Source organism: Hippopotamus amphibius, chromosome 12, assembly GCF_030028045.1.
Source record: "Hippopotamus amphibius kiboko isolate mHipAmp2 chromosome 12, mHipAmp2.hap2, whole genome shotgun sequence".
NCBI classification, from domain to species: domain Eukaryota; kingdom Metazoa; phylum Chordata; class Mammalia; order Artiodactyla; family Hippopotamidae; genus Hippopotamus; species Hippopotamus amphibius.
The window spans coordinates 43,167,431-43,194,968 of NC_080197.1; the positions used below are offsets into that span (position 1 = coordinate 43,167,431).

The window sequence follows — 27,538 nt, forward strand, 5'->3', positions numbered from 1 at the left end:
CACCTACTTCATTAGATTAGGGCATCATCCTTGGTAGGGATTTATTAGTGGATAAATTAGACCTTTAATATATACAGCTACAGTTACTAAATGCTTCCTTTAACGTGAGTTTGGTCCTGGTAGAATATATGTCTACTTAATTAGAAAAACATTAATTTGAGAGACAGTATATGTAGTGAAAAATACATGGACTTTGGAAAACAAAAACCCCTTTTATAAGGTCCAGATGCTCCAAAACAAACTGTCTGATGTCGTGCAAATTTCTCAATGTCTGTGAGCCTTACTGTGGTCGTCTGTAATGTCAGGGAGGAAGAAATTTTCTCCTTCCCTTCTAGGCTCTTCTGGCTGGTCTAAGAATTTGATTGAGACAGATTAACAGGAGAAAATCAAACAACAGTTTAATAACGTGCACATGGGAGAGAGCCAGAAAAACTGAGTAACTCGATAAAATGTCTGACACCCTTACCTTAAGTACCATCTTCAGTTTAAAGACAAAAGATGTTGCGGGTCATGGTTTGGGACTTCGAAGGGGAGGAACACAATTGATATAAATGTTTGGTAAATAAATGTTGGCTGGGCCTGCAGAAACAGTGGGACACAGAGTGGACTCCGATCTCTAGGCCCTATTCCCCTACCACCCCTGGCCCATATTTTTTTGCGGTTATCTCTGGTGAGAGCTCTATTTTGGAATAGGCCCTCTATCTAAAATTTTTAGGCAGTTAGGGGAAAGGTCAGGGTTTTTTCCTGAGTCTTTCGGGTCATGATTATTTTCAGTTTGAAAAAACATCTGCGTACCAAAGAGACATTTTTGGGGTGGCAAGTTTTGTTCCCATCCAGTGGCATGGAATCATAATATTTACCTTGTATGATGGTTAATTTTATGTGTCAATTCAGCCAGGCCATAGTACTCAGATATTTGGTCAAACATAGTCTAGATGTTTATGTGAAGGTAGTTTTTTTTCGGGTGAGATTAACATTTAAGTCAGTGGACTTTGAGTGAAACAGATTGCCATCCATAATGTGGGTGGCCTTTATCCAATCAGCTGAAGGCCCTCCTAGAAAAAGACCGACCTCCCCTGAAAAACAAAGGAATTCTGCCAACATACTCCCTCTGGACTTGAACTGCAACTCTTCCCTGGGCCTCCAGCCTGCCCGCTCACCTGCAAATATTGGACTTGCCAGCCTCCACAATCACATGAGTCAATTCCTTAAAGTAAGTCTCTTTCTCTCCCTCTCTATTCCCCCCACCCCCCACCCCGGCAGGCTGGTTCTGTTTCTCTGAAGAACCCTGACTAATATACCTTGCCAGGTTATGAAGATTATGTAAGTTATTATCATCTGAATCTGAAAGATGGGGATTGTAATCTTTAATTTATAAGGTTACGACAAATTAAATAAAAATGGGTAAAGCACCCAGCACATGCTAGGGTCTGAATAAATAGCAACTACTATTGTGAATGAATACTAGGGGCAAAAACCAAAAGAGGAGAGAGTGTGAATATTGGCACTGTGACATTTTCTCAGTTCACTGGGTAATACTATTAAATTTAAAAATGGATTTAGGAGGTTGCAAAGGTTTGGTCTCGCTAGCTATGATATACCAAAAAGGTGATACCTATGAATATTTTAATTATTTGCAAATAAATGCCTAATGAGCCTAATTAAAGGTAGACTTTAGCTATACTCTTAAAACACCAAACATGCAAAGCAGCCGCATGAATTCACATCTGAACATTTTGTTTCAATTTAAGTGCCAGTTCAGTTAACTCTACTTGCTACTAGGAGGGAGAAACCTAAGGAGAGTTTACACTGGAAATAATTCTCAGTCTCAGAGTAGATGCATGAAATAGCACTCAATCAGTGTGTTTATTGAATCCCTTTTGGGGCAAGCCTAGAGCTATTGGGAGCATGCAAAAATGGATAAGATATTCCATTTAATCTACAAATATTGCCATTTATTTTGCACTACACAACATCCCTGCCCTTGGGGAATTGATCAAATAGCCTGTGAGTAACCATAGCTATAATTTAAGGCAGAATGTGGCAAGTGCCTTAGGAGGGACATAAATGATTGAGCCACTAGCATCTTGTTCGGGAAGTTGATGCTAGGGGCTCCCTCTCCTCACCCTTCCTCCATGTGGCCCCCCGTTTTGCACAGTCTGGTTTGGTGCAAGCCAGTGGGGTAAAGCAGCATCCTTTAAAAAAACATTTGAGCAAAGCTAGCAAATATTAAATAAAATAACATTTTCATTCTCCTGACTTGCTTCAGAGCTCACAGGATGTAATGAGAGAGGGTGAGGCAGGAGAGGCCTTTACAAGCCATTCAAAGGAAAAAGCTCCTCTTTCCCTCATTTTCTCTTTCTTTTTCTGTCATGGCAGTTGTTTAAAGGAGAATTTAACTTTAGAGTTAAAAAAAAAAAACAAAAAAAAGGTAAGGTAAATCGCCCTGACCTCATGGAGGTTTATGAGGAAAATACATAAAAAACTAACATGACAGTAACAAACAGTGGGAATAGGAGTTCATAAAAGGACAAGGAATAATTGAGTTGGAAACCATGAGCCAGGTGGACAGAGATGGCCATCGCATTTGTCCTGTCGCCAGTGTTGTCATGATGTGACCTCCTTTTTCCTTTTGGCTGAGAATGAAATATTCCACTGCGGATGACAGTAAGCCAACTGCAGGACTGACAAAAGCAAGTGATTTGGAGAAAATACACGGCATTTTAGTAATTTTTAAATAATCAGGGTGTGATTTTATTATAAGAATTTGTGCATATATTCATTTCAGGAGCTTTGCCACAATGAGTGGGAAATAAATTAATCTGGGATTAAAGGAAACGCTATACTAGAAAAGAAAGAGTTTTAATAAAATCGAAAGGAATGGCCTCCAGCCATGGAGGTTAGTTATCATCTGATGAATAATAATGATGATAATAGGAGATGTAAAATAAGTGAAAATACATCCTGGGCCAAATTTTTTAAAAAATTACCAACCCTGGAATGTTGCCTTGCAGATTTAACCAATGTGCTTGCATTAAACGGTTTAAACTTAGGCTTAAAACACAATTAGCTCTACACTACAGATTCATACACAGCATCCTCTTTCCATGAGTTTTTAAAATTAATGCTATTCAAAAGAATTCAACCTGATGAGTATCACAAGTAGAATGTTGCCTACTCAGTAAAGAGAATGGCAATATAAGCATTTCTTACTGTAAGAATATTTGATAATGAAAAATCAAAATTTAATAAGATGGCTAGTGGGCACAATATCTGTTATTTTTTCAGATTCTACCTCCTTCTTGCCTTTAATATTTTCTCCCACTGACAAAATGTCATTGATGACACACAACTTTTCAGTAAGATGAGTTTTGCACATTTTAATTATACCTGTAGTTTTAAATCCTAAGTAAACTTTCCATCAATATGATATTTAAAATATTAAATTGAGTATAATCATAAAAATTAAATGCAAGTAAATTACTTTGCATAAGCAATGACAAAAACAGTGCAACAAACTCAGTTCTGGGTGACAGGGGGTTGCTTCTTTAAAAATGAACCTCCTACAGAACATTATATCCAGTTTTCCAGAATGTAAACACATACTCCACTGAGCAAGGTTTTGTAAAGTCACATGAATATTAAAATTATTTATATACCTATATTCTAATTTAGTGGGACATTCTAGGTCAGTGCTGTCTAATAGAAATATTAGGCACAAATTCGAGCTACATATGAAATTTAAAATTTTCTAGTAACATTTTTAAAAAGTAAAACTAGATGAAATTAATTTCAATAATGTATTGATCCAGATATTCAAAATATCATCATTTCATAATGTAATAAATATAAAAATTATTAATGAAATATTTTCTGTTTGTTTTCATACTTCATAATCTGGTTTCTATTTTCCTCTTATAGCTCATCCTAATTCAGACTGCAATTTCAAATAATTAATAGCTGTATGTGATTAGTTGCTATCAAACTGGACAGCACAGATCTAGGACTACGCCACTGGTCCTCAAAAGTGGCTGCACATTGGAATCACCCGAGAAAAGATGAAAAAATGTTGATGCCTGCGTCACGGTCCCGTGATTCTAGTATATTTGCTTTAAGGCATCACCTGGGCATTGGAATTAAAAAAAAAATTCAGGTGATTCTAATATGCAACGAAATTTGAGAAATCATAGTTTTGTTTAAGGCATTATCAAAACTTTAATATTATAAAACCAGTGTCAGTTGTTCTTGGTAAAGATTTAACTTCAGTGCTTGGTGAGAACTGTTGAGCATTGGTACTTCAGTATTTGCTCTCTGGAATTTTTACTTTATGATTGTTTAGCAAATCTCCTAATGGAGAAATCATGTCTGACAATGGGATCACAAAACTTCTATGATGCCTATGTTTATTTAATATGTTTAACTCTTACATCCAACATCCTACTGCAAATATAAGAGCTAACTCACATTCACGACAAAAACTTCCCATCTTGTTTTCTACTCCAGTGATTGTTGATTATTTGTACCTAATATATCAGGTATATCTAATACTGCTCAGGAACAAACCACTCTAAGACATAGTGGCTTTAACACAACAACCTGTATTACCTCTATCAGGTCTGCAGGTCTGCTCCGTAGTTCTGCTTCTGGGCCAGGCTTGGCTAATCCTATTTGAACAATCTCAAGCATCTGCATTTAGCTGGTGGGGTGCCTGAAGGCTAGTTGGTCTAGGATGGTCAGCTGGAATAACTCAGCACTGCTCCTCATGGTCTGTTAGCCTCCAGCTGGCTAGCCCAGGTGTGTTCTCAGAGCGGTGGTGGCCGTCCAGAAACTGTGTGAAAATACCCAAGCACATTTTAAAGCTTCTGAGTACATCAAGTTGACGCTGTTTCACTAGCCAAAGTAAGCCACATTGGCAAGCCCAGAATGGATACAGGCATTAATTCATTTAATCTGCTGTGCCTAGGTCTTATTTGATTCATCCTATCACATTTGATTACATACATTTCCAGTTGTTCTTACTCTGCAAGGTTTTTTAATGTCTTAGGAATTGCAGTGTTGAATATCTCTCCCTGTTATAAATGAGATCTCTCCCTAAGTTTTATTAGTATCCTTCTGTCTTGCAGAACTTTTCTTTGAGGTTTAGTCATTTTTACACTTTTAAAACCACCTTTTAAAATTGATTATATAGATAAATACCAAAAATGAATACAATCTTTGATCAACCCAACAATCAGTAAACAGATACAATATGTTTAAAAGACTGTGCATTGTATTGAGTTCCCAAAAAGTTTTTGTTTTAATATAAATTTATTTTTATTTATTGACTCTTGGATCTTCGTTGCTGCGTGTGGGCTTTCTGTAGTTGTGGTGAGAAGAGTCTACTCCTCGTTGTGGTACATGGGCTTCTCATTGCGGTGGCTTCTCTTGTTGCAGAGCACAGCCTCTAGGCACATGGGCTTCAGAAGTTGTGGCGCATGGGCTCATTAGTTGTGGCTCGCGGGCTCTAGAGTGCAAGCTCAGTAGTTGTGGTCCACGGGCTTAGTTGCTCTGTGGCGTGTGGGATCTTCCCAGACCAGGGCTCGAACCTGTGTTCCCTGCATTGGCAGGCGGATTCTTAACCACTGTGCCACCAGGGAAGCCCTCTCAAAAGTTTCTTTCTTTTTTTTTAAATTAATTAATTAATTTTTATGTATTGACTGCGTTGGGTCTTCGTTGCTGCATGTGGACTTTCTGTAGTTGTGGAGAGCAACCTCTCAAGAGGTTTTGAATGCTATATATTTCTTCAAAATTCTAAACCTGATTTCAGAAAGCTTAAGTAAACAAGTTCTCATATGCATAGTGTTGATAAACACTTCCTACTTGTCTCTTGTCCATTTAACATTTGTAGTTCACATATGTGTTTTTCACTGTATTTCTTCGTAATTGAAGGCTCAATTCATCATGTAAAACCATTCCCAGTTGAATTTTTAGGAAAACATACTAAAGAGTTATATAGAGAGATTTTCCGAAACCCAGACATTAAAGTAAAATGCATTGTATTTTATCACTTGGTTGTATGACTGAGCTATGTGTTTAAGAAATAAAAACAAGTACATTTCCTTCTCTGGGTTTGCTTACTTGGCATCGGTGGAGGTTCAGAGTCCTATAGAAACCTTTTTTTCTTTTTCCCTTTAAACAGGCATTGTAAATTGTTTGTTACTAGATTATAACCTTATAAGAGTAAATTACAGTTCATAGAGCTGTGAATTACCACGCAACATTCTGTGCCTACATGAGTAAATGACAAAAAATAGGCGAAGAGAACACCACCTACTTGTATTGTGCTGTTTGTCCTTCTAAAAAGGGTTATTACTGTGCAACTCCCTGTAATGCTGGAGAAGATATTCTTTCTGATCAAATAACTTGGACCAGGAGAAGCCCCGTGGAGTCTAATTCTCCCAAGGTTAGCTGTGTGGGTTTGGATTATTCTGGAATGTGATCACAAAAAGTCATATCCCAGCAGACCATCTTGCTTTGATTTTCCTCAAACCCAAACCTTCAAACAGAATTCAAGTACAAATAGTGTGTTTGGGGGTGATCCAAGGAAACACTGAGGCTGAAGTAGGGAAGTGAAACAATGAATGGGATGCTGCCAGGTTACCAGCTGGAGCTCAGTCCTGTGGGGACTGAGGGGACCACTGAGGAGCACACCCCGGGGGAGCCGGGATTGTTAACCATCAATTCTCATCTAGTCCATTAAAGACTGAGGTTCTGCTCCCAGGGAGACCAATATCCCTGCACTTTCGTTCAGCCCTTGCTCATGAGCCGAAGGTGGTTCTGTGGCCAGAAAAAAGGGTAAAGAGTCTCAATTGCTGGCAACTGGAAGCCAGGCGTCTGGTACCAGTAAATGTGAGGGGACTTGAGCAGGGCGGCTCCACGTGCACCAGGTAAACACAGCCACGGAGCGGCGTCATCAAGCCCCTTCCCAGGCAGACCTGAATATGACCTTCACTCCCCTCAGCGATGGACTCTTGTCCCCTGATTTCTAGTCCTCTCTGATCTTCTCAAAATGTGATGCTCTCAGTGGACGTGTGCTCTAAAGGTGTGCACAGCTAACAGTGACCGACTATGCCCAGAGGACAACATGGGTTTGCCAAACACCCGGTTACTTGCATACCTGAGCAGGGCACCTTGCATCCAGACTGTTTCCAGAACGTTTGGGAAAATTGTACAAAGTTGGCAGTGTCTTGGAGAAGATCTGAAGACAAAGACATCAGCAGATTTCCACCCAGAGCAGTTGTTCTCCTGGAGGAAATCTTAACCCCCTCTCCTTTCCTGGAGATATTTGGCAATGGCTGGAGACCTTTTTGGTTGTCACGATGTGGGGGAGGGGACTATTGGCATCAGGTGGTTAGAGGTCAGGGCTGCTGCTAAACATCTCATAATGCACAGGATAGCAGCCCCCACCCCACAAAGAATTAGCCATCCTAAAAGTTCAATTGTGATGCTGTTCAGGCACTTTGATCTAGAGGAAAAGTGTCAGTGGGGGAGAGAGAATGTGCAGGTCATTCATTCCAATTTCCTCTCCTAATCTTTACTCCCAATTTTTGCTCTTACAAAGTTTCCATTGATTTCTAAAGTTGTTTCTATGTATGTTGGGAGGCTCATTATGTTTGTGAAACTTTAGTAAATTGAATAAGAGGGTAGCAGTCTGACCTTTTAAAATGTTTCCAGATGCTGAGCACTGGATTGAAATGCTAAATCCAAAGAACCACCGAATGCTGATTAGTAGCGATATGGCAAAAGGGCAGTTTTCTTTTGACAAACCAAGTCACCAAAGACAGAAAGACACTGACACTCAGTGATTAATTTCTGGAAATGTGGCTGAACGAATCAAATTATGTATCATTTGATGCCATTAAATTTGAGTTCCTGCATGATATGTGGACCTTTTGCTTTTCAGGCATTCTCAGTGTGTGAAATTGAATGTGCCCTTTACAGGCTATCATGTAATTTTCTGTTTTCTGAAACAAAAGCAACAATCTGGGTACATTAAAGACCATTATATAATTGACAAACCTGCTTTTTAAAACTTGATCGAAAACACTTACAATGACTATCATTTGCCAAAGGGAGTTATTCCTTAACAAGGAAAAGTCATTTAAAAATTAAAATTAAAAGCCCGTTTGCTTTGTTCCAATAAGAACATCTTCCATGCATATACATTTTCACAGTTTATGAGGTTTCTTTTTTTCACACCCATTAACACACTTGATTTTCAAATAAACTGTATGACAAACAGATATCATTTTCCCCGTTTTTAAAAGGAGAAAGCTAAAATTCAGAGAGCATAATTTACTGGAACAAAAATTTGGTTGTCGGGAATTCCCTGGTGGTCCAATGGTTAGGACTTTGCACTTACACTGCCGAGTGTGCGGGTTCAATCCTGCATCTCGCAAGCCTCGCGGTGTGGCCAAGGCCAAAATTAATTTTTTTTTGATTGTCTTGCAAATAGCCAACACTATCAACACTACACAGCATCAGCTATTTGTAAGACAACCACATTTTTATCATATCATCACATCATATTACTTCGACTTGATGTTTACTGTCAAATTTTAAAATTTTTATCAAAGCATAACATACACATGGAAAGGTATGCAGATCATAAGTGTACAACTTGGTGAATTTTCACAACCTGAAAGCATCCATGTAACCAGCACTCAGACCAAGAAACAGAGCATGATCAGCATCTTAAAAGCCCACCTCATGCCCCTTTTGAACACCACTGCCCAATTTCCCTGGATAACAGCATCCTCATTTCTGACAGGGTGGATTCATTTTGCCTGTTTTCAAATTTTCTATAAATGGAATCGTACACTATGTCTCTTTTGGGTCTTCCTGTGCTCAGTATTAAGTTTGTGAGCTCCATTCAGGTTACTGGGTGTGGTAGGACACTCTGATTGTTGTATAGCAGGGGTCCCCAACCCCTGGCCGTGGCCTGTAAGGAACCAGACCGCACAGCAGGAGGTGAGTAGCGGGCAGGCGAGCCAGCAAAGCTTCATCAGTATATATAGCTTCTCCCCATCGCCCGCATTACCGCCTGAACCATCCCCCCTCCCCTACCACCTCCATGGAAAAATTGACTTCCATGAAACCAGTCCCTGGTGCCAAAAAGCTTGGGGACCACTGTTGTATAGTATCCCATGTGTGACTGTTTCAAAATTTAATCATCCAGTATGATCATCGACGAACATTGTGGTTGTTTTCCAGTTTTCTCCTGTTGAAATAGTGGTGCTGTGAATTTCCTTGTACATGTATTTGGTGAACACAGGGAAATATTTCCATTGTGCTTATACCTACAAGGAGGATTGCTGAGTCAGAGGATTAGCGTATAAGTTAGCTTTAGTAGACATTGCTCAACCGTGGTAGTACAAATTTATACTCCCACCAGCATTGTGTGAGAGTTCTTGTTTCTTATCCTCGCCAACACTCCATACTATCTGTCTTTTTTCATCTTATTCTGTCTGTCAGGTGTATCACATCATGGAGATACAACATTTCGATTTTAATTTAATTTAATTTTTTAAAACAGAATGTCTTTTATTTGAATACTGAATAAATTCTGTTGGTACAGAGTGTGCTGACGATGAAGTTTTTTTAAGAAAAAAAAAAAAAAACCAACACAAATGACACATTAGCATCCTGTGAAGCCCACATAGGGCATTTCATCATATGATAAGTTGTCACTTAATTTAAACTTACTTCAGATATGAGTATTTGGAATTGTCAAAAAAAAAAAAAAAAGCAATACCACATCTATAAAACATGACACAGGAAATCAGAGGGTATCATGATGTATTAAATATCTTTAATGAACCAGTACCTGACAATTAGAAAACAGTTAAACCATTTGCTTAAAAAAAAAAAAATCCTCAAACTAATGTCCATATTAGAGGTGACAGTGTTTCTTTCATAGCTTGTAACATAAAATAAGACCACCTTGAATATTCCATATTGAAATTTATCTTTTCAGTACGAAGAATAATAGACTCTGCCCATTGGGGCAGAAATGACACAAATTTAGTTTTCAGTTCCTGTGGATTCTCAGAGCAGCAGTAAGACAAGTCTCAGGGTCATCAGAAGGCTTAAACCTGCAGCCGGCCCAGCTGACATGATTTTCTTGGATCTCTTAAACCTCACCCCCATTATGGTGGCCAGGAAGCAAGCTGTAAACAGGGACAGTTCTACATCTTGCTTGTCATTAGAGACACAGTAAGCTCCATAGCCAGCCAAAAATCCAACAAAAAGACGAGCATCATGGAACACAACCTCTCTGCTCATGCCCCAGATGCTTCCGAATGTCACCAGGGCTGCATAACCAAAACCAGTGAGGTCCATTGGCAAGGTTCAAGTCTGGTGTAGAGTTACTTCCGTTGAGCTTCTCTCCCCTCTGGGACAGTCAAGCTCCTTGAGGACTGAGCTCAGGTTCAGTTCATCTTGTCTTCCTCACAGCATCAAGCTCACTGCCGAGCACTAGGAGGGTGCTCAGTAAATACTGGCTGCAGTCGGGGAGGCCGACTCGGCCGCCTGCGCCTTCTGACTCTGCACGCTACCTCCCAGCACTCTCAATTTTAACTTTAATAGTTGGAAGCTGAGCCTCTTGGCCTCACTAGCCTGTAGGTTAAACACTGATTTTCACACTAAAATTGGTTTTGTTGTCCCTAATTCCCACCTACACAAATGCAGGGCCGCAACACTACTTCAGAGCCACCCGATTATTGCTGATTGTCCGGTTAGCCCAGAGGACACTGCTTCTGGATTTTGTCTCTCACCCCTCATTAGAGTTTGGTGCCCATGAGGCATGTGGTGAGGTGTGAGGCGTGGTTAAATCAGAGCCACGGATGCCGAGCCCCTCCGTGTACCGTGTCTCCACCAAGAGTGGTTCTGCCCAGCACAACAAATGCTGCCAAGGTCCAGGGCTACCGAAGAGCACGTGCCGTGTTCCATTCTGTTATCTCTTCATGAGAGTCGTATTCTGGGTTCCGCTATGAGAGAGTCTTTGTTACCTGGGCCCCAAAGCATTATCTCTGCCTCCACCGCCATCCTCTTGTCCTGATCCAACTGGCCAAATCCCACATTCCGGATCTTGTGTCATGATGTTCCTCTTTCGCTGGGGTCATTATACTTGATTGCTAGAAGCGGGTGGAAGAAACATCCCCCACTGGCCTCTTCATCCGTCTCTTCATTCCTCTTGTTTCTGACCCAGGAACTGCCTCCCATGAATGGGTGCCTTCATCTAACTCCAGCTGGTCTCCAAACCACAACTTAGCATAGCCTGGGATATTGTGCTATAAAAACATCGTTTTTCTCATAGGAGGGATACTTTGGAACCTAGAAAATCATGAGCTGTCCATAACATAAAGAAGTATATCTGCACTCTCTCACTGAGTCACAGGACTACTCAAGGTGGATAGGCACCAGGAAATGGAGAGGTACCTGGACTCTTTAGCCTGGATATGTTTAACCTTCAATACCCAGGCCCGTAATGTCCTACAGATTTGCCAATCTCTGTAAAGAATGACTGCAATAAGAATCTTTTCTAGTCCTGGTTTTAATTTTATTAACTGGGTGGATTGTCATAGTAATCCCTTATAAATACCTCGCCAAATTAAGTGGCTTAAAATAATAAGCATATAGTTAGTTCGTGAATCTAAGGGGCGTGACTTAGTCTGGGCCGAACCAAGCAGTTCTTCTAGCCTAGCCTGGGTTCACTCACGTGTCTGGATTCTTAGCTGTCTACGTAGTCATGGTTTGGATGGCTGAGGTGACTGGTCTCTGCTCTGGGTGTTTTCCTCCTTCCTATGGGACCAACAGGCTAGCCTGGGCAGGTGCTTCCCATGGTGATGGGAGAGGGCAAAGCAAGGAAGCACAGGTGTGCGTTGGCTTCTCCAGCCTCTGCCGGTATTATGCTTGATGACATCCCATTGGCCAAAGTAAGTTATGCAGGTAGAGCCAGAGTCTGAGTGGAAGAACTGCCAAGTCTGATGGCTAAAGGGATGGGTTCAGGAAAGGGTAAAGAACTGGCCAACGCACGAAGTAAACTTAGACAAGCCACTTAATCTTTCTAAGCCTCATTTCTGTTGTCAATAAATTAGAGACGATGGTGACCCAGAACCCCCCTCCCAAGTATTTCTAATGATTGAAATTGTGATCAATAGGTTGCAAACATCTAAGTGCTTTACAAACTGTGAAGTGAGGTACACATATGAGATGCCATTATGATGATAATGGCAATGTGCATTTTTCTCTTCATTTGTGTGTTGTCCCTAATAACTGGCCTACGTGGACCCTGAGCAAAATTCTGAGGCGTGTTGGCTTGGCTTTCAATGCCTCTGGCCCGACAAGTGAAGTGGCCTCGTTTTTACTAAGCCTCTCATGGGTGTCCCTGACAATAATCTGCCCATTTTTAGGAAGCAGTCAACAAATGGATGAATACAGTGTATGAACAGATGAATACATGATGAATGGGTGAATGAAGTTTTCAAGGACATGACTAGTCCACCCTTGTCCTTTCTTGCATTCAACCAAGATGAGTTGAGTGCCTTCTCGGTGCAGAGCTCCCTCAGCCTGTTAGTAACAAGTACCAGGGATGCAGATGAGAACAGAGACAGCTATTTCCCTGGAGGAGGTCACAGTCCACGAGTGAGAAACGCGTCCAAACAAATCTGATTACAGTGTGAGGCATATGCTATTGGAGGTGTGCGCCAGGGGAAGTGAGGTCGACTGTGTCTTGTGGGAGAAGGGAAGGAAGGTTTCAGAGGATGCTGTTTGGAGCTGCGGGGAATGAGTGGGAGTTGCCCAGGCCCACAGGCAGGGGTGCACATTCCAGGCCAAGGAAACAGCCTACATGAAGAAAGGATCCAGAGAGGTGGCATGTTGGAACATTGTTCAGTTATACTAGAATTTATAATAGGATCCAGGGCTTAACAGGAAATATGTTAGACAGGTGAGCAGGTGGGCGGACCTTTTATATTACCCCAAGGATTTTCATTTTGTAGGGAGGGGAGGACACTGAAGAGTTTGAAAGAGAGCAGATGTTCAGTAATTTAGTATGAATTAATTTAGTATTAGAAGGACCACAGTGGCAGGGAGGACAATAGGGATAAGATTGCAAGAGTCCGTGAGAGAGGTGGCCCATCCCTGATCCTCGGCCAAGGAGGGAGGGATGAGGAGAGAAGGGTGGATCTGACAGAAAGTCACTAGAGCTAAGGGGTCACTGGGATCAACTCGGCAGAGGATAGATATTTACCCGCCCACAACAGGCACATAGAGTGTTCAGTCAGGCACTGTGTGAGTCAGTCAATGCATTGCTGGCATTTACTAAGGGCTTACTTTGGGCAGACCAAGGAGCTAGTTACTGTGGCGCATCTAAAGATGCTGAGGATGCAGGCCTCTGACAATTAGCGCACGAGCCACTGTAGTAAGTTACAGAATAGAAAAAGAGCTTTTACCGAGGAACACTCATTGTGCTATGAGACCGTCAAGAAAGGGGTGAATGACCTTGATTAATCAGCTTTCATTTTGGGGCTGGGGAGTCTCATTCTAAGCTTGCATTGTTCGCGTCTCTACGGTCCTAATGGAGTCTATTCCTTGAATGGAAAACCAGCTAAATGCCTTTCTTTCTCTCTTTCTAACATTTGAAAAATGAGTAAGACTCGAAAGTAGAGTTCTTCTAAAATTTTTTACAGAAATGGCTGAACCAGGGACTTCCTAGGTCATGCAGTGGTTAAGAATCCACCTGCCAATGCAGGGGACATGGGTTCCATCCCTGGTCTAGGAAGATCCCACACTCTGTGGAGCAGCTAAGCCCATGTGCTAAAACTACTGAGCCTGCACTCTAGAGTCCGTGAGCCACAACTATTGAGCCCGTGTGCCACAACTACTGAAGCCTGCGGGCCTAGAGCCTGTGCTCCACAAGAGAAGCCACCAAAATGAGAAGCCTGTGCACCACATTGAAGAGTCGCCCCCACTCACCACAACTACAGAAAGCCCACGTACAGAAACAAGGACCCAATGCAGCCAATAAATAAATAAATAAATTTTTTAAAGCTCTTTATTGGAATATAATAGCTTTACACTGCTGTGCCAGTTTTTGAGGTACACCAAAGTGAGTCAGCTGTATTTATACATACATCCCCTATCCCCTCCCTCCTGTGACTCCCTCCCACCCTCCCTATCTTGGCCCTCTAAGTCATCACCCATCATCAAGTTGATCTCCCTATGTTATACAGCAACCTCCCAGTAGCTATCTGTTTTACATTTAGTAGTGTATATGTGTCAATGCTACTCTCTCACTTTGTCCCAGCTTCCCCTTTGTTCCCCCCACCCCGTGTCCTCAAGTCTGTTCTCTACATCTGCAACTTTATTCTTGCTCTGTCACTGGGTTCATCAGTACCATTTTTTTTATATTCCATATATATGAGTAATTTATTAAAAAAAAAAAATGGCTGAGCCAATAGAGTGCCCTTCTTGCTTGGTGATGGTTGTTTTGAAGAACATATAATAAGTAAGAAAGTAAAGGTACTTACCTAAAACATGTATTTTGAGAATTTTGTCATAGCCCAGGCGATTCTGAAGCAAATCATTTACAGTTAGAGTAGAAGAGCATAATCCTTCTCAGAGGATGTTGAAATTTTCTCACAAAATATTGAGAGTGACTTCAGGCAATTTATACACTTTTCTTAGGGAAAAGCAGACTAGTATTGGTGGGGATCATACACGAAAGGACTAGGTTTCTCAGCTACGATGCAGATCACACTGGTATCAAGTCTGATTAGTGCTTCCTTCAGGACCATGGAAGATTTGGTAGAAATCTATGTAACCCCTAAATATTGTGTTAACTCACAGGGTTTAGGTCATCTGTTTGGGCAGCAAGTCAGAAAGAACTTAATGGAAAAATATTAAAGAAAAAAAATCATTTCCCTGAAATAAAATGTCTAAAGAGAGTGATAAACGTACTTGCTGTCCCTTTCAAATACAAATGATATGCTATCAGAGTTCCTAATAAGTTTTCATTTCTTTCCCCTAGAAATATAAATGTATAAGGAAATTTGAGATTGATTTACTCTCTTGAGCAAAAGGTAGGTGAGAAATGTAAGTGAATAAAGAAAGTAGGCTAGAAACTATGGACCTTACCCCTTTGTAAAGGAAGCAGCTACATTTCCAACCCATCTATAGCTGGGAATGAGAGGTCTCATGTTATCAGACCTTCTAAGGATTTGAGAAAAATTGGAAATTTGAACACTTCTAATATTAAAATTGTGTTAATTATTAAAAAACTACTCTGCCAGCCAAATGTCATAAATTTCAAGGACATTATTTCACAACAGAATAAACTATGAAGTTATTGCTTAACTTTAAAATTGTTATTATATATTAAAGTTTATAATTAACCTTTGGATATTGAAGTAAATTTGATTTATTGCTTAGTTTAACTCACATCTACTTTTTTTTTTCTCACCCCTTTGCATTCTTAGTGTTTACAGTCTTAATGTAAAACTAATCCCTTAACCAATATCTATTAATGCCTATTCTCTTTTCTGGGGATTCCAATGTTAGAAGCATCTCTAGTGTACATAGACATCCATATGGACCACTATGAGCATCTAAACATCTGAAGCCAACAGGCCAGTGAAAAGAACAATAAACAGAATCCAAAACTTGTATTCTGTTCCTGTGTAACCTCTGTTTTTCAGTCCATGAAGACAGAAGTATCATCGATTGCCCTGCAACAGTTAAGGTCTTTGGAGAACTACAAAAAGGCCTCATTGAGTATATGTATCTCTAAACTATCTGACCTAAAAATGTATACCTCCTAATGTAAAATAGAAATTTGCCGTGGTCTCTTATTTTGCTCCAATACAAATTTAATTCAGTCCAACAACTGGAAAAATGCAAAGAACTATTCTACTGATTGGTTACCAAATATTAGAAAGATTAAAAATACCAACTGTTGATGTGGATTCTGAGTATTGGGTTCTTTTTCATTGCAGGAGGAGGCGTAAATTGGTGTAACTTTGGGAAAATCAGTTCAGTATTGTGTTATTTAACTAAAAAACACAGACCTACCCTTTGATTTAGGAATTCTACTTTTAGGAATCACATTGTAGCACTATTCATAATCATAAAGCAAAAGCAAGAATTCAAATGTTTTCTTAATAGGAGAATCATTACATGAATGTTGAGACAGCCAGTGGAATATTTTGCATTCACTGAATGCAAAATGGTGTTTGTTTATATTTGTTGACATGGAAATAATATATGTGAAGCAAAAAAGTAAGATTCACAACATTTCTATTATGCGATCATTCTTGTTACAGTGGCCTGTATGATATGAGATAGACGAGAAGAGAGAGAATGAATGAGAGAGAGAACAGGCAGCTCTTGCATTGCATGGTAGTGCGGCGTGTACGACGGACTGGGCAAGAATTTCCTTACTACCTCTCTTAATTGTATAAAGAAATGAAAAAATAGTAAAATTAATCTCTAGTACACTGTAATTTACAACATTAGAAGCATTGGGAATTAGTGTTTCATTTCTTTAAAAAATTATCAGCAGCAGTTTGAATAGCGCTTGTCTTCTTGCCATATAACTTACAGCATGAAACAAGCATCTTTTCTGTGCCTTGGTGAATTGTCATGTTCCTTTTAAAGTCTGGGTCCTCTTCCAACATTTTATTCTTTGCACCATCCAAGTCATGACAAATGTCTGAAGGTTTCCTTAATGAAAGACTTACTGGCATCACTTCCTTTGGGACAGCTTCATCCTTTCATTAGAAATAGCAGCACATTCCTCATTTTTGTCTCTAAATGGACCTTCACTTAGTTCCCACTCTGTGGCAGCAGTGTCAACATTCCAATTGTCCTCTATTTCTTCCATAATCCATTTACATTCTCATTTCACTTCCAGCGTCATCTCTTAAAAAAATTGTTTTTGCTGAACTTTCACATTGTTAGCTAATTTCCTCTTCCAGTTATTCGTTTTTGAAAAATGCAACAGAGGTTTATCCCTGAAAGACAAGGAGGCAACACGGCTACAAACTTTTCTGTCTGTGTGCATGCAACAACAAATGCACAGTGACCCATCCCTGACAGGCTTTGCAGGAAATAATATCATTGGCCATTGATTATGAGGCATACCTGTTATTTGTGAAGTGGGTGGTGGGCCCAAGAGCTAGAAGCAAAGTTTGCTTTTTACTCACAGTTAATACAACGAGAAAACAGAAATTTGAACCATCTTGTTGGGGAACTGAATTATAACTAAACCATGGTAGCTGGAAGTTTTGCATATTGACACCATGCAGGTCAAGGACTGCAAACTAGAAAGAGCCTGGAAGAGCTTGTAGCAAGATGTTAAAGAGAGAATGGCTGTCTCCGGGTATTGCATTTGTAGGTGATTTTATCTTATTTAAAAAAATACATCTTTATGTGTATTCTAAATTCTTCTACAAATGATATGTATTATTTGTATAACATAAAAATAGACATTATTAACAAAAAAAATGAAATGCTTACATTTTACTCTTATAAAACCCAGTTAGACTTTGATGTGAACTACAGATAGATGGAGACTTTGCAGAGCATACAGGAAGTACACAGGAAGGAGAGAGATGCACGACGGAGGGGAGATGCTGGTTGAAGGAGAGTTATGTTTTCAGTGGGACAGACACTTGAGCATGTTTAAAAGCTGTTGGGAGTCAAGGAAGGGAGGGAATACGGGGATATGTGTATAAAAACAGATGATTGAACCTGGTGTACCCCCCCAAAAAAAAAAAAAAAAAAGCTGTTGGAATGAGTGTGGTTTAGACTGTGAATAGGAGAAGCAGGATAACTGATGATGTAAGACCCCTGAGAAGCTGGGTGGGGCAGGAGTTCAAGCACGGGGTGGGGGGGGGGGGGGAGGCTTGGTCTTGGTTGGGAAGAGGGACACTGCTTTCATTGATTCAGAAGAGAGTGTAGAGAAAATGAGTTCAAAGGGTGGGGATGTGCATACCCCGAATCTACTCGCTCCTCAGATGTATTTTGAGCAACAGCCTTGAGCCAAACACTGTCTTAGGTGCTAGAAATGCATGCGTGAATGACACAGACAAAGATCTTGTGGGGTTAGTCAGTTTGGGTTGTTTCTCCCTATCATATTTTTTGGTTTTACTACGTGTTAAAGAGTAATGTGGGTGAAATTTTTTTCTGAGCCGTCAAAGGTCAGGCTATTGCTATAAGGAAGCTGGCAGGGACTTGGGGAGGCCAAAGTGAAAGTGTCAAATCTTGTCATTGAAGGCAGGACAGAGAAACTTACCCCATTTGGGGGGCATTGGGGAGGTCCGTTTGAAGTTGAACTTTTGCCTTAATGAGAAACCATTGTGTAGACTGTTGTGCAGCTCTCCCTAGCCTAGCTTGGCTCCTAGGCAAAGATCTAGAGAAAGCAAAAAAGAAGGTTTAGCTAAAAGAAGACTCTTAATTTTCTCCCTGGGCATTTGTGCCCAATTTTATCTCTGCTTGTTTACTCTTTATCTCATTTTTCTTGAGTGCACTTAACAAAAGTTTATCTACTTTATTGATATGTTCAAATAATTTTCTTTTTTCCCCTTTTATCTCCAATATATTTCTTTACCTTGATTAATTTAACTCTCATTTATGTTTGTTCATTTTGGTGCTTTTTTTCTTAGCTTTTTTTTCATGAATACATACTTAATTTATTTTCATTTTTCTTGTTTAATAACAAAAGCATTTAAGACTATACATTTTTCTGAAGATAACTTTGGATTCATACCGTTGATTTGATGTATAATGTTGTTTAATTTCTAAAATGTTTGTAATATAATTGTAATCTTTTATTTTCTCTTTTTTTCCCCAAGAGTTGTTGAAAATAGACCCTTTTAGATTGGGTTAGAGTCAATTTTGTTTGCAATGGGTTAGAGTCAATTATTACAATTCGATTTCTTTCCATTGTGGTGAAAGAATGTGGGTGGTAAAATTATACTATTACTGAATTAATTAAGGTATATTTATGACTTTATATGTTATCAAATTTTGTAATCGTTCCACAGACAGACACTTGGAAATAATGTACATTGTTAATAGGCTTAGAAAATTTGATAATCATTGGTATAACCATCCTCACTGCATGTCTAATATGTGCAAGGAATCACGGTAGGTACTGGGAATGTAGGGAGAGCAGTCAGGATCCCTGTCCCGATAGAACTTATGTTCTAGTGCAAGAGACAGGGGAAAAAGTACATATCAAATAAAATATTTATAAGTTGCCATGAATGCTATGAAAAAAGTAAGGAAAGGAATTGAGGTAGAGATAGCAGGCTGCACTCCGTTTGCATAGGGTGGTCAGGAAAGGCCACCAGAGGAACTTATACTCAGGCAAAGTCCTAGAGGATCATAAGCTACTGGCCAAGTAAAACTTTGGAGGGAGATCTTTCCCTGGAGAGAGAAGGGGAGAGAAACAGGGAGCCGGCTGTACTAGGGAATGATTACAATGAAAGGTCACGGGCCTGGGGTTAGACAAAGAAGGGAGGAAGAAATAAGCAGTCAGAAAGTTACAGGGCCAGTATTTTGGCAGCCTCAAAGAGCTGAAGAATCTTGGCTGTAGGGGGTTGTGACTTAGCAAGGTAGGTAGAACAAAGGTGGCAGACAGAGAGTGCGGTATTTAAGCTGAAGATTTTAGAGACAGTGCAGGTTTTGGTGATGACAATATCTAAGATGTGACCAGGGGAGGAGTTGACTAAGTTGGGCTGGAGAACACATTGGTGATGAAGGGGTAAGGATCCAGGGGTCTGGAGTGTTGGAAAGTTCATCTCTATGGACACTGTTGTAGGACTTTGGGCAGAGAGGAGAACTAGAGGCCAAAATGAGTTTATTGTACTTTATTATTAGATTCTCTATATTTTAAATAAATTTAATCTAATTGATTTGTTGACTTCTCAGAGTCATGTTAAATCCTTCTGCTGTGATTATGATTTTTTTTACTTTATATGGTTGATTCTCATTATTTGTGTCAGTTACATTCTAAAAGCCCGCGAAAGACTGAATTAGCAAATACTGAGTCATTGCTCCCAGGGGAAATGTTAGGTTAGGTTCCTGCAAGCCTCTGATCACAACATTTTCTTCCACCAATCAATATATTATCTTGTTTTATGTGTGTTTCTGTTTAAAGACTCCTTTTTTAATATGCATTTTGGATTCATTAGCACTGAGCTCATGGCCAGCAGCACCATAATTTATATCCGAATGAAGCGTATCTAACACCTATTTCCTCCATAAGGCACATTTAGCCTTCTTGCACTTAGGGATGCTACTGGCACTTCAGCTCTTTGCTTAGAGCCATTTTAAACAGTGAAATCACCAACAAAAGCATAAAAATGTGAAAAACATGGCACTAAATAGACCATGAAAAGGACACTGGTGTACAGCCTGAGAGCTGAAACAGGGAGGCAGAGCAGAATCCTGTCTGACTTCAGCGGATAACTGCACATCAGGAGACCCAATTTTCATGCCACTCTGTGCATGTTTGTGAAAGGCTAAAAAAGAGCCACAAGTATTCATTTGGGGGTTATAAATAAATTTTTGCAACTAGGCAAATTCACAGATATGGACTCCATGAATAATAAGAAACAGCTGTATATGGTGAGATTATTAATTGGCTGATTCATGACTATACACTTTTCAATGAAGTTTTTATAATTTTGGAAAATTAAATGAACCCCTTTGCCCAAATTGGAACTTTCTGTCTCAAAAGCTTTATTTTGGCTAGTGTTTATACTGCCATTCTTTGTTTTGTTCTACTTGTTTGTGTTTTCCTGGTATATACATCTCCATATAGCTGAATTTTGTTTTTTGAAACGATCTGAGAATTATCGCCTTAAAATAAGCAAGTTTAACGAACACTACTTGTTATAATTGTTTTGGCTAATTTTATTTGTGCCACCTTCTATTTTGACTTTAGAATTTCCAGGGTTTTTTTGGGGATTTCTTTATTTTCTTTTTCTTGACCTTTGCTACATGATCAAAATCTATTTGTTCCTTTTTTCCTTCTGTGGTCACTTGAAAGTTGTACATCATAATTCTCCACTACTAATGATAACTTTAGCATTCATTGCTGTTGTTTTTTATCAAAAATTGAGTAGATCCAATAAATATGGTATAAAACATATGAAGAGACAAAGAACAGTAATGCAATGAACACCCTAGTATCAGTGACGCAATTTGATAGATGCAACATTTCTGTTAAAATTGAAGTGCCCCATTCCTAGTTCTAATCTCATACCAACCATTTCCCTTAGACGTAACTACCTTGAATGTGTTATTGCATCATTCTTCTATTTTTCCTTTTCATTTTACCGCGTACATTTATATGCCTAAACAACATGTTGTTTTCATATTGCATGTTTTTAACTTTATATCAATGGACTCAAACTGCATTTATTTTCCTGTGGCTTGCTTTTTGGGCTTAACGTTGTGTTTTTGAGATTCATTCAGGTTGATACATTTAACTGTTCATTTTCCAAAAACTGAATTACACAACTTATTTACTCAATTTACTGTTGACGGAAATTTGCATTGTTTTTTTGGTTTGTTTTTGTTTTGTATCGACAGTGCCATAAGCATTCTTCTATAAATCTCCTAAGTGCAGGAATAATGGTTTCTCCAGGGTATATTCTAAAGAGTGAATTTACTGGGTCATAAGATAAGAGCATCTTTAACTTTCCTAAACAATGATGAATTGTCCTCAGTCTTTGTTTCCTTCTGTGTGAAGTGCCTGTTATGTCTCTTGCTCACTTTCTTTTAATTTTGAGTTGTAGGAAGAGGATGGATGGATGGATGGGTGGGTGGACGTAGATAAATAGAGAGAGAAATTCTCTAAGCTTTGGGTCAGTAAGTGCTGTAAATTTCCTCTCCCAGTTTTTAGCTTGACTTTTAATTCTCATTGATGTCTTATTTAAAACTTTATCTTTTAGACATTTACATAATGACATAACACTTACTATCCTATTATAACTCAGTCCTCAAATCAACTCTATGATGTAGGAACTATTATCAACCTCGCCTTACTTTTTTTTTCCTTTTATTATGAGAGTATAATTGCTTTACAAAGTTGTGTTAGTTTCTGCTGTACAATGAAGTGAATCAGCTATATATATACACCTGTATCGCCTCTCTCTTGGACCTCCCTCCCATCCTGGCCACCCCCCCATCCCACCCATCCAGTCATCACAGAGCACCGAGCTGAGCTTCCTGTGCTTTCCAGCGTGTTCCCACTAGCTATCTGTTTCACACATGGTACTGTATATGTGTCATTCCTCATCTTCCAAGTCGTCCCACCCTCCGCTAAAAGAGAGGCAGGGAGTGTAAGTAATCCGCCCAAGTTCACAATGGTAGTAAGTGACAGAGCCGGGATTCATACCCAGGGCATTCATCTCTCGAGTGTGAGATCCCAACTCCTGGTGAGTGCGGCTTCTCTATGTGCTGAAAATCAGAAAATTCTAATTTTAGTATATCCGAATTCATTAACCTTGTTCTTCATCAACTGAATTTTCTATATCTTGTTTAAGAAATCCTTTCTTATTCCAGTGTCATAAATATGATTGTCTGGACTGTTTCCTGAGAGTCTCATAATTTTGCCTTTCAGACTAAAGTTTTTAATCCAATGGAAATTGTGAGTGAGTGAGTGTGTGTGTGTGTGTGTGTGTATAATAAAGGATTCAATTTCATTTCTTTTTCCATAAGGATAACCAGTTGGTAAAATATCGATGTCTCTCTGCTGATGTACAACACTGTTATTTTTGTGATAACCATAGGGTGAAAACTACTAGAAAGAAGCGAATTTAGTGATGAACCATTTGGAAATGAAATGGAAAAAATCTACTGTTTACAGTAGCATAAAAACATGAAATAATGATAACTTGAACAAAATAATATATGATAGACCTGTACAATGAAATCTCCGAAACACTGCTGACAGAAAGAGAAAAAGGAGAGGTATACCGTTTTTAAGGATCAGAGGACTCAGTATTGTTAAGATGTCAATTCTGACCAAAATAGATGTATAGATTCAAAACAAATTCAATCAATATTTCAGCTAGTGGTTTTGTGGAAAGTCTCAAGCTAGTACTCAATTTTAAGTCATTTTTGGCTAATCATGCTTTCTCTATCTACTATTGATGGTTCTCAGAAATAATTAAATTCTGTATATTGATTTTTTTCCAGCAAACTTGCTAAACTCTCTTATTCATTGTAATAATATGCCTGTAGCTTTTTGGAAGAATTTGTTTTTACTAGACAATCATATTAGCTCTGAATTATGACAGCTTTACTTTTTTCCTTCCAATTCTTATGTTTTATCATGTTTGCCTTATTTCACTGGATAATATCGAATAGAAGCGGTGACAGCAGGCTTTTTTCTTGTCTTTTCTTGTCCCTGTTCTTAAACACATTAGAATTTTCACATAAAATTAGATGCTTGTCACTGTCCTTCCTTCTTTCCTCTTAAGATACAGTTTATCAAACTAACACAATTTCTTTCTATTCCTAATTTGTTCAGAAGCTTTTCTTAAACACATAGGATAAATGTAAGCTTAACATCATGAAACACCCTTGCTAACTCTACGGAGATTATTTTAATATTTTTTCTCTTTTAATCTGTTATTCTTTTTAACTTTTACTTATTCCTTCCCTAATGCTTTCCTTTCTTTACGTAAATCTGAGTTTCCGACCTATATCATTTTCCTTCTCTCTAAAGAACTTCTTTTGACATTTCTCGCAACAGGCAACAAATTTCCTCAGTTTTTGTCTGAGAAATTTTAAATTTCTCCTTCAGTTTCAAAGGATACATTTTGCAGGACACAGAATTCTAATGAGGTGGGGTTTTCCTCTCAACACTTTAAATATTTCACTGCATTCTCTTCTTGCTTGACTGGTTTCTGAGAACCATCTTATCTTTTTCCCCCCTGTAAATAAGGTGTTTTCCTCTCGCTTCTTTCAAATTTTTTTCTTTACTTTTGATTTTTTTGCAGTTTGAATATGATATGTTCAGCTGTAGTTTTTTGGTTTGTTTCTTTCCCCCCATACTTTTCCTGTTTGTTGTTCTCTGAGCTTCGTGAATCTGTGGTCTGGTGTCTGATATTTGGGGAAATTCTCCATCATTATTGGTTCAAATATTTATCTCATTCCTTTCTCTCTTCTCTTTCTGGTGTTCCCATCATGGGTATGTTATACCTTTTGTAATTGTCCCACAGGTCTTGGATATTCTGTTTTGTTTGTTTGTTTGTTTTGTTTTAGCTGAGCAGTGCGGCAAGCAGGATCTTAGTTCCCCGACCAGGGATTGAACCTGTGCGCCCTACAGTGGAAGTGCGGGGTCTTAACCACTGGACTGCCAGGGAAGTCCCACACTCTGGGGTTTGTTGGTTTTTTTCAGTCTTTTTTACTCTCAGCTGTTTGGTTTCTATTCACATACCCCCAAGCTCAGAGAGTCATTCCTCAGCCGTGTCCATTCTACTAACTAGCCCATCGCAGACATTCTTTGTTTCTGTTTCAGTGTTTTAGTCTCTAGCATTTCTTTGTGATTTTCTTAGAATATCCATCTCTCTGCATATATTACCCATCTGTTCTTGCATGTTGTCCACTTTTCTCGTTAAAGCTCTTAGTATGGTAATCATAGTTATTTTAAATTGCTGCTCTGGTTATTACAACCTTCCTCGCACATCTCGCTCTGGTTGTTATACTTGCTCTGTTTTTGCTTGTTTTGTTTTGGTTTGGTTTGTTTTATTTTGCCCTTAGTATGCCTTGTCATTTTTTTCCTGAAAGCAGGACATGATGTAGTGGGTAAAAGGCACTGCAGTAAATAGGCTTTTGTAATGTGGTGGGGAGGGGTGGGGGAGAGGAAGCGTCCTACCGTGCGATGATAGGTTTCAGTCTTTTTAATGAGTCTGTGCCTCTGGACCGTGGACCTTACAAGGGCCTCTTAGTTTTCCCCACTCTTTGATAGGGCGGATGGCTAGAGAAGACTGGAGATGGTTATTTCCCTTCCTCCAGGTCTGCTAGACTCTGATAAAACCCTAGCAATTTAGGCTCTGGTTAAACAGTTTGTCCAGAGGGCAGGCCTTGTTAAGAACACAAGGCTCTAGCATATTTCAAAATAGCTACTTTTTCCCTTCCCCCTCCGCAGGAAACATGAAGGGATTTTTCTCCTGTCTTCACTGTGAGAACCTGGTAGAGCTCCAGGAGATGAAAATGTGGTGTCCCGGAGTTTTTAACTCTCAGACTTATCTGCACTGAGCCTCCAGCAATTCATCAATTACAGTTGAGATTTTCCTACCCCTGAACTGCTTCTTGCAGAGGTTTCTGCTCCGGTAAGTTGTGATCCTCTTTACCTCCCTGTCTGTGTCTCCAGTATTTAGGGCAGCAGTTTGCCCTGCTGGGTGGATCAATTCGCTGATGGATCTAAGAAGAGTTGTGGGTTTTAAGTTTCTTCAACATTTTACTTGTTAGGGCGGAGTAATGACTTCCTTACATGCCAGACTGGAAACCAGAGTCTTTTAAATGTGTCAATATAGTGAGTTTTATTAATTTAATTTAATATGTAAATTATATATATAATTACATATATAATTTAATGTATAAACATAAATATAATTTAATTAGATATAATCTTGGACCAACATTCTATTCCTAGAATAAATCTGACATGGTCATGATGTGTCTGCTTTCTATACTCTCCTCAATTCAGTTTGCTAAAATTTTCTTTCACATTTTTAGACATATGTTCATGAGTGAGAATATCCTGTAAATTTCCATTCCCTGAGCTTCTTGTTTGGTTTTTGTGACATGAGTATACTCACCTCATAAAAGGTTAGAAGATATCTTTCTCTTGCTGTTCTTTAGAAGAATATGAGTAATATTTAAAGTATCATTTCTCTGAATGTTTGTTACAGCTTGCCCACACAGCTGTCAGAATCTGGGATTTTCTTTGTGGAGAAGCTTTTAAGTGCTTATTCCTTATCTTTAATGATTATAGAGCCACTCAGATTTCCTGTTACTCTTGAGTCAGTGTTGTTACATCATATTTTGGGGAATTGGTTTATGTTTGGTTTTTTTTTTTTTTTTTTTTTTGGCACTACATTCTTTTATGTTCTTTTTAAATAGCTATAATAGGCAGAGTTGCATCTCCTTCATCTTTAGGCTTATTTCAAACTTTATTCTGATTCTTTGAAGTCTGAGGGTAGGTAACTTTCTTCAGGCTCTATCTGTTCTGCCAATGCTAAGTGCATGGCAACAACAGAGCAGGGAGCATTTCTGTTTTAGAAACAAGCTAGCTGTCCACCAAAACGTTTTCTTCCTCATCCTAGTTACATAACAAGACTGTTTCCCAGTCATCCTTGGAGATGACTATGGTCTTGTGCCTGGGTCTTGTCCGTGGAATATGAGTGGAGCGATGCACCCATTTCCAAACCTGGTCCACGGAAACCTTGCCATTGAGTGAACACCCATCTCGGTTGTCTGTTGTTGTGTCACAAACAACCCCCAAGATCTAGTTGTTTAAGACAGCAACTATTTCATCATTTCTCATTAACCTGTCAGTTGACGGGGCAGTATTTCGCTAGTCTTACCTGGGCTCAGTTATGCAGCCACATGAGGCTGTAAGTTAACTTGAGCTGGAGAGTCCAAGATAGTCTCTCTTACCCATCAGGGGCCTTGTTACTCTCTGTGAGCTGGGGCACCATGATTCTCCCCTTCATGGCCTGTCTCTCCATGTGATGTCTCATCCCTCATGGCCTCTACTTGACCCTTCTCTCCAGCAGGACCTGGACATCTTTCAACTTGGCGGTTGAACTCCAAGAGGGAAAATGTGGATGCTGCCAGCCTCCTTAAGGCTTGAGCTCAGAAGACCCAGGAAGCTACATCCCCCACATTCTGTTGGCCAACATGCGCATCTCAAGTCCAACTCAAGTTCAAGGGGTGGGGAAGTAGATTCCCACCTTTTATGGGAAGAGCTTCAAAGTCGAGATGGGCATGGGCACAGGGAGACATGATTCATTGGGACCATTTTTCATATTTTGCCACATCACCCCTGAACATCCACACACAGCATGTTCTCTCTGTCCCCCGGACAGGTAGATGCAGATGCTCAGGGAGCCTTTATGAGCCAGTAATGAAGACAGAGGGGCCTCTGTTAGAGAGCTCCTTACCTCCAGCTCCCATTCTCTGGCAACTACATAAGCAAGAAATAAACATGGGTTGCATTAAGCCACTGATATTACAGGGTTTATTTATTAAAGCAGCTAATCTCACTCTAAAAATAGAACTTGAAGCTCAATTCACAGCTTGAGGTTTTTCAGACCATGCAGGTAGTATGAATTGGACTGCAAACCCGTGAGAGGAATATCTTGTGACTACAGTCTCGCAGGGGATGTTTTGTCCTTTCTGCCCAATGCCAAGGTCTGAGATGATCCACTTGCCTTGCTGATCCATGTAGTGTGAAGCATGGGAGGGTTTG

At 39.5% G+C, this 27,538-nt stretch overlaps 1 protein-coding gene and 1 long non-coding RNA gene across 2 annotated transcripts; one reads left to right on the forward strand and one right to left on the reverse strand.

The window, feature by feature from the left end:
• The first annotated feature begins 1,064 nt into the window (after positions 1–1,064).
• On the forward strand, positions 1,065–27,325 carry LOC130833498 (uncharacterized). Its single transcript, XR_009048488.1, has 3 exons — positions 1,065–1,213; positions 25,211–25,394; positions 26,841–27,325. It is a non-coding gene; the product is annotated as an uncharacterized LOC130833498 (long non-coding RNA).
• LOC130833497 (transmembrane protein 14A-like) lies at positions 10,031–10,630 on the reverse strand. Its single transcript, XM_057703204.1, has one exon. The coding sequence runs from the start codon at positions 10,378–10,380 to the stop codon at positions 10,087–10,089; it is 294 nt and encodes a 97-aa protein (XP_057559187.1). The 5' UTR covers positions 10,381–10,630; the 3' UTR covers positions 10,031–10,086.
• Positions 27,326–27,538: the final 213 nt, after the last annotated feature.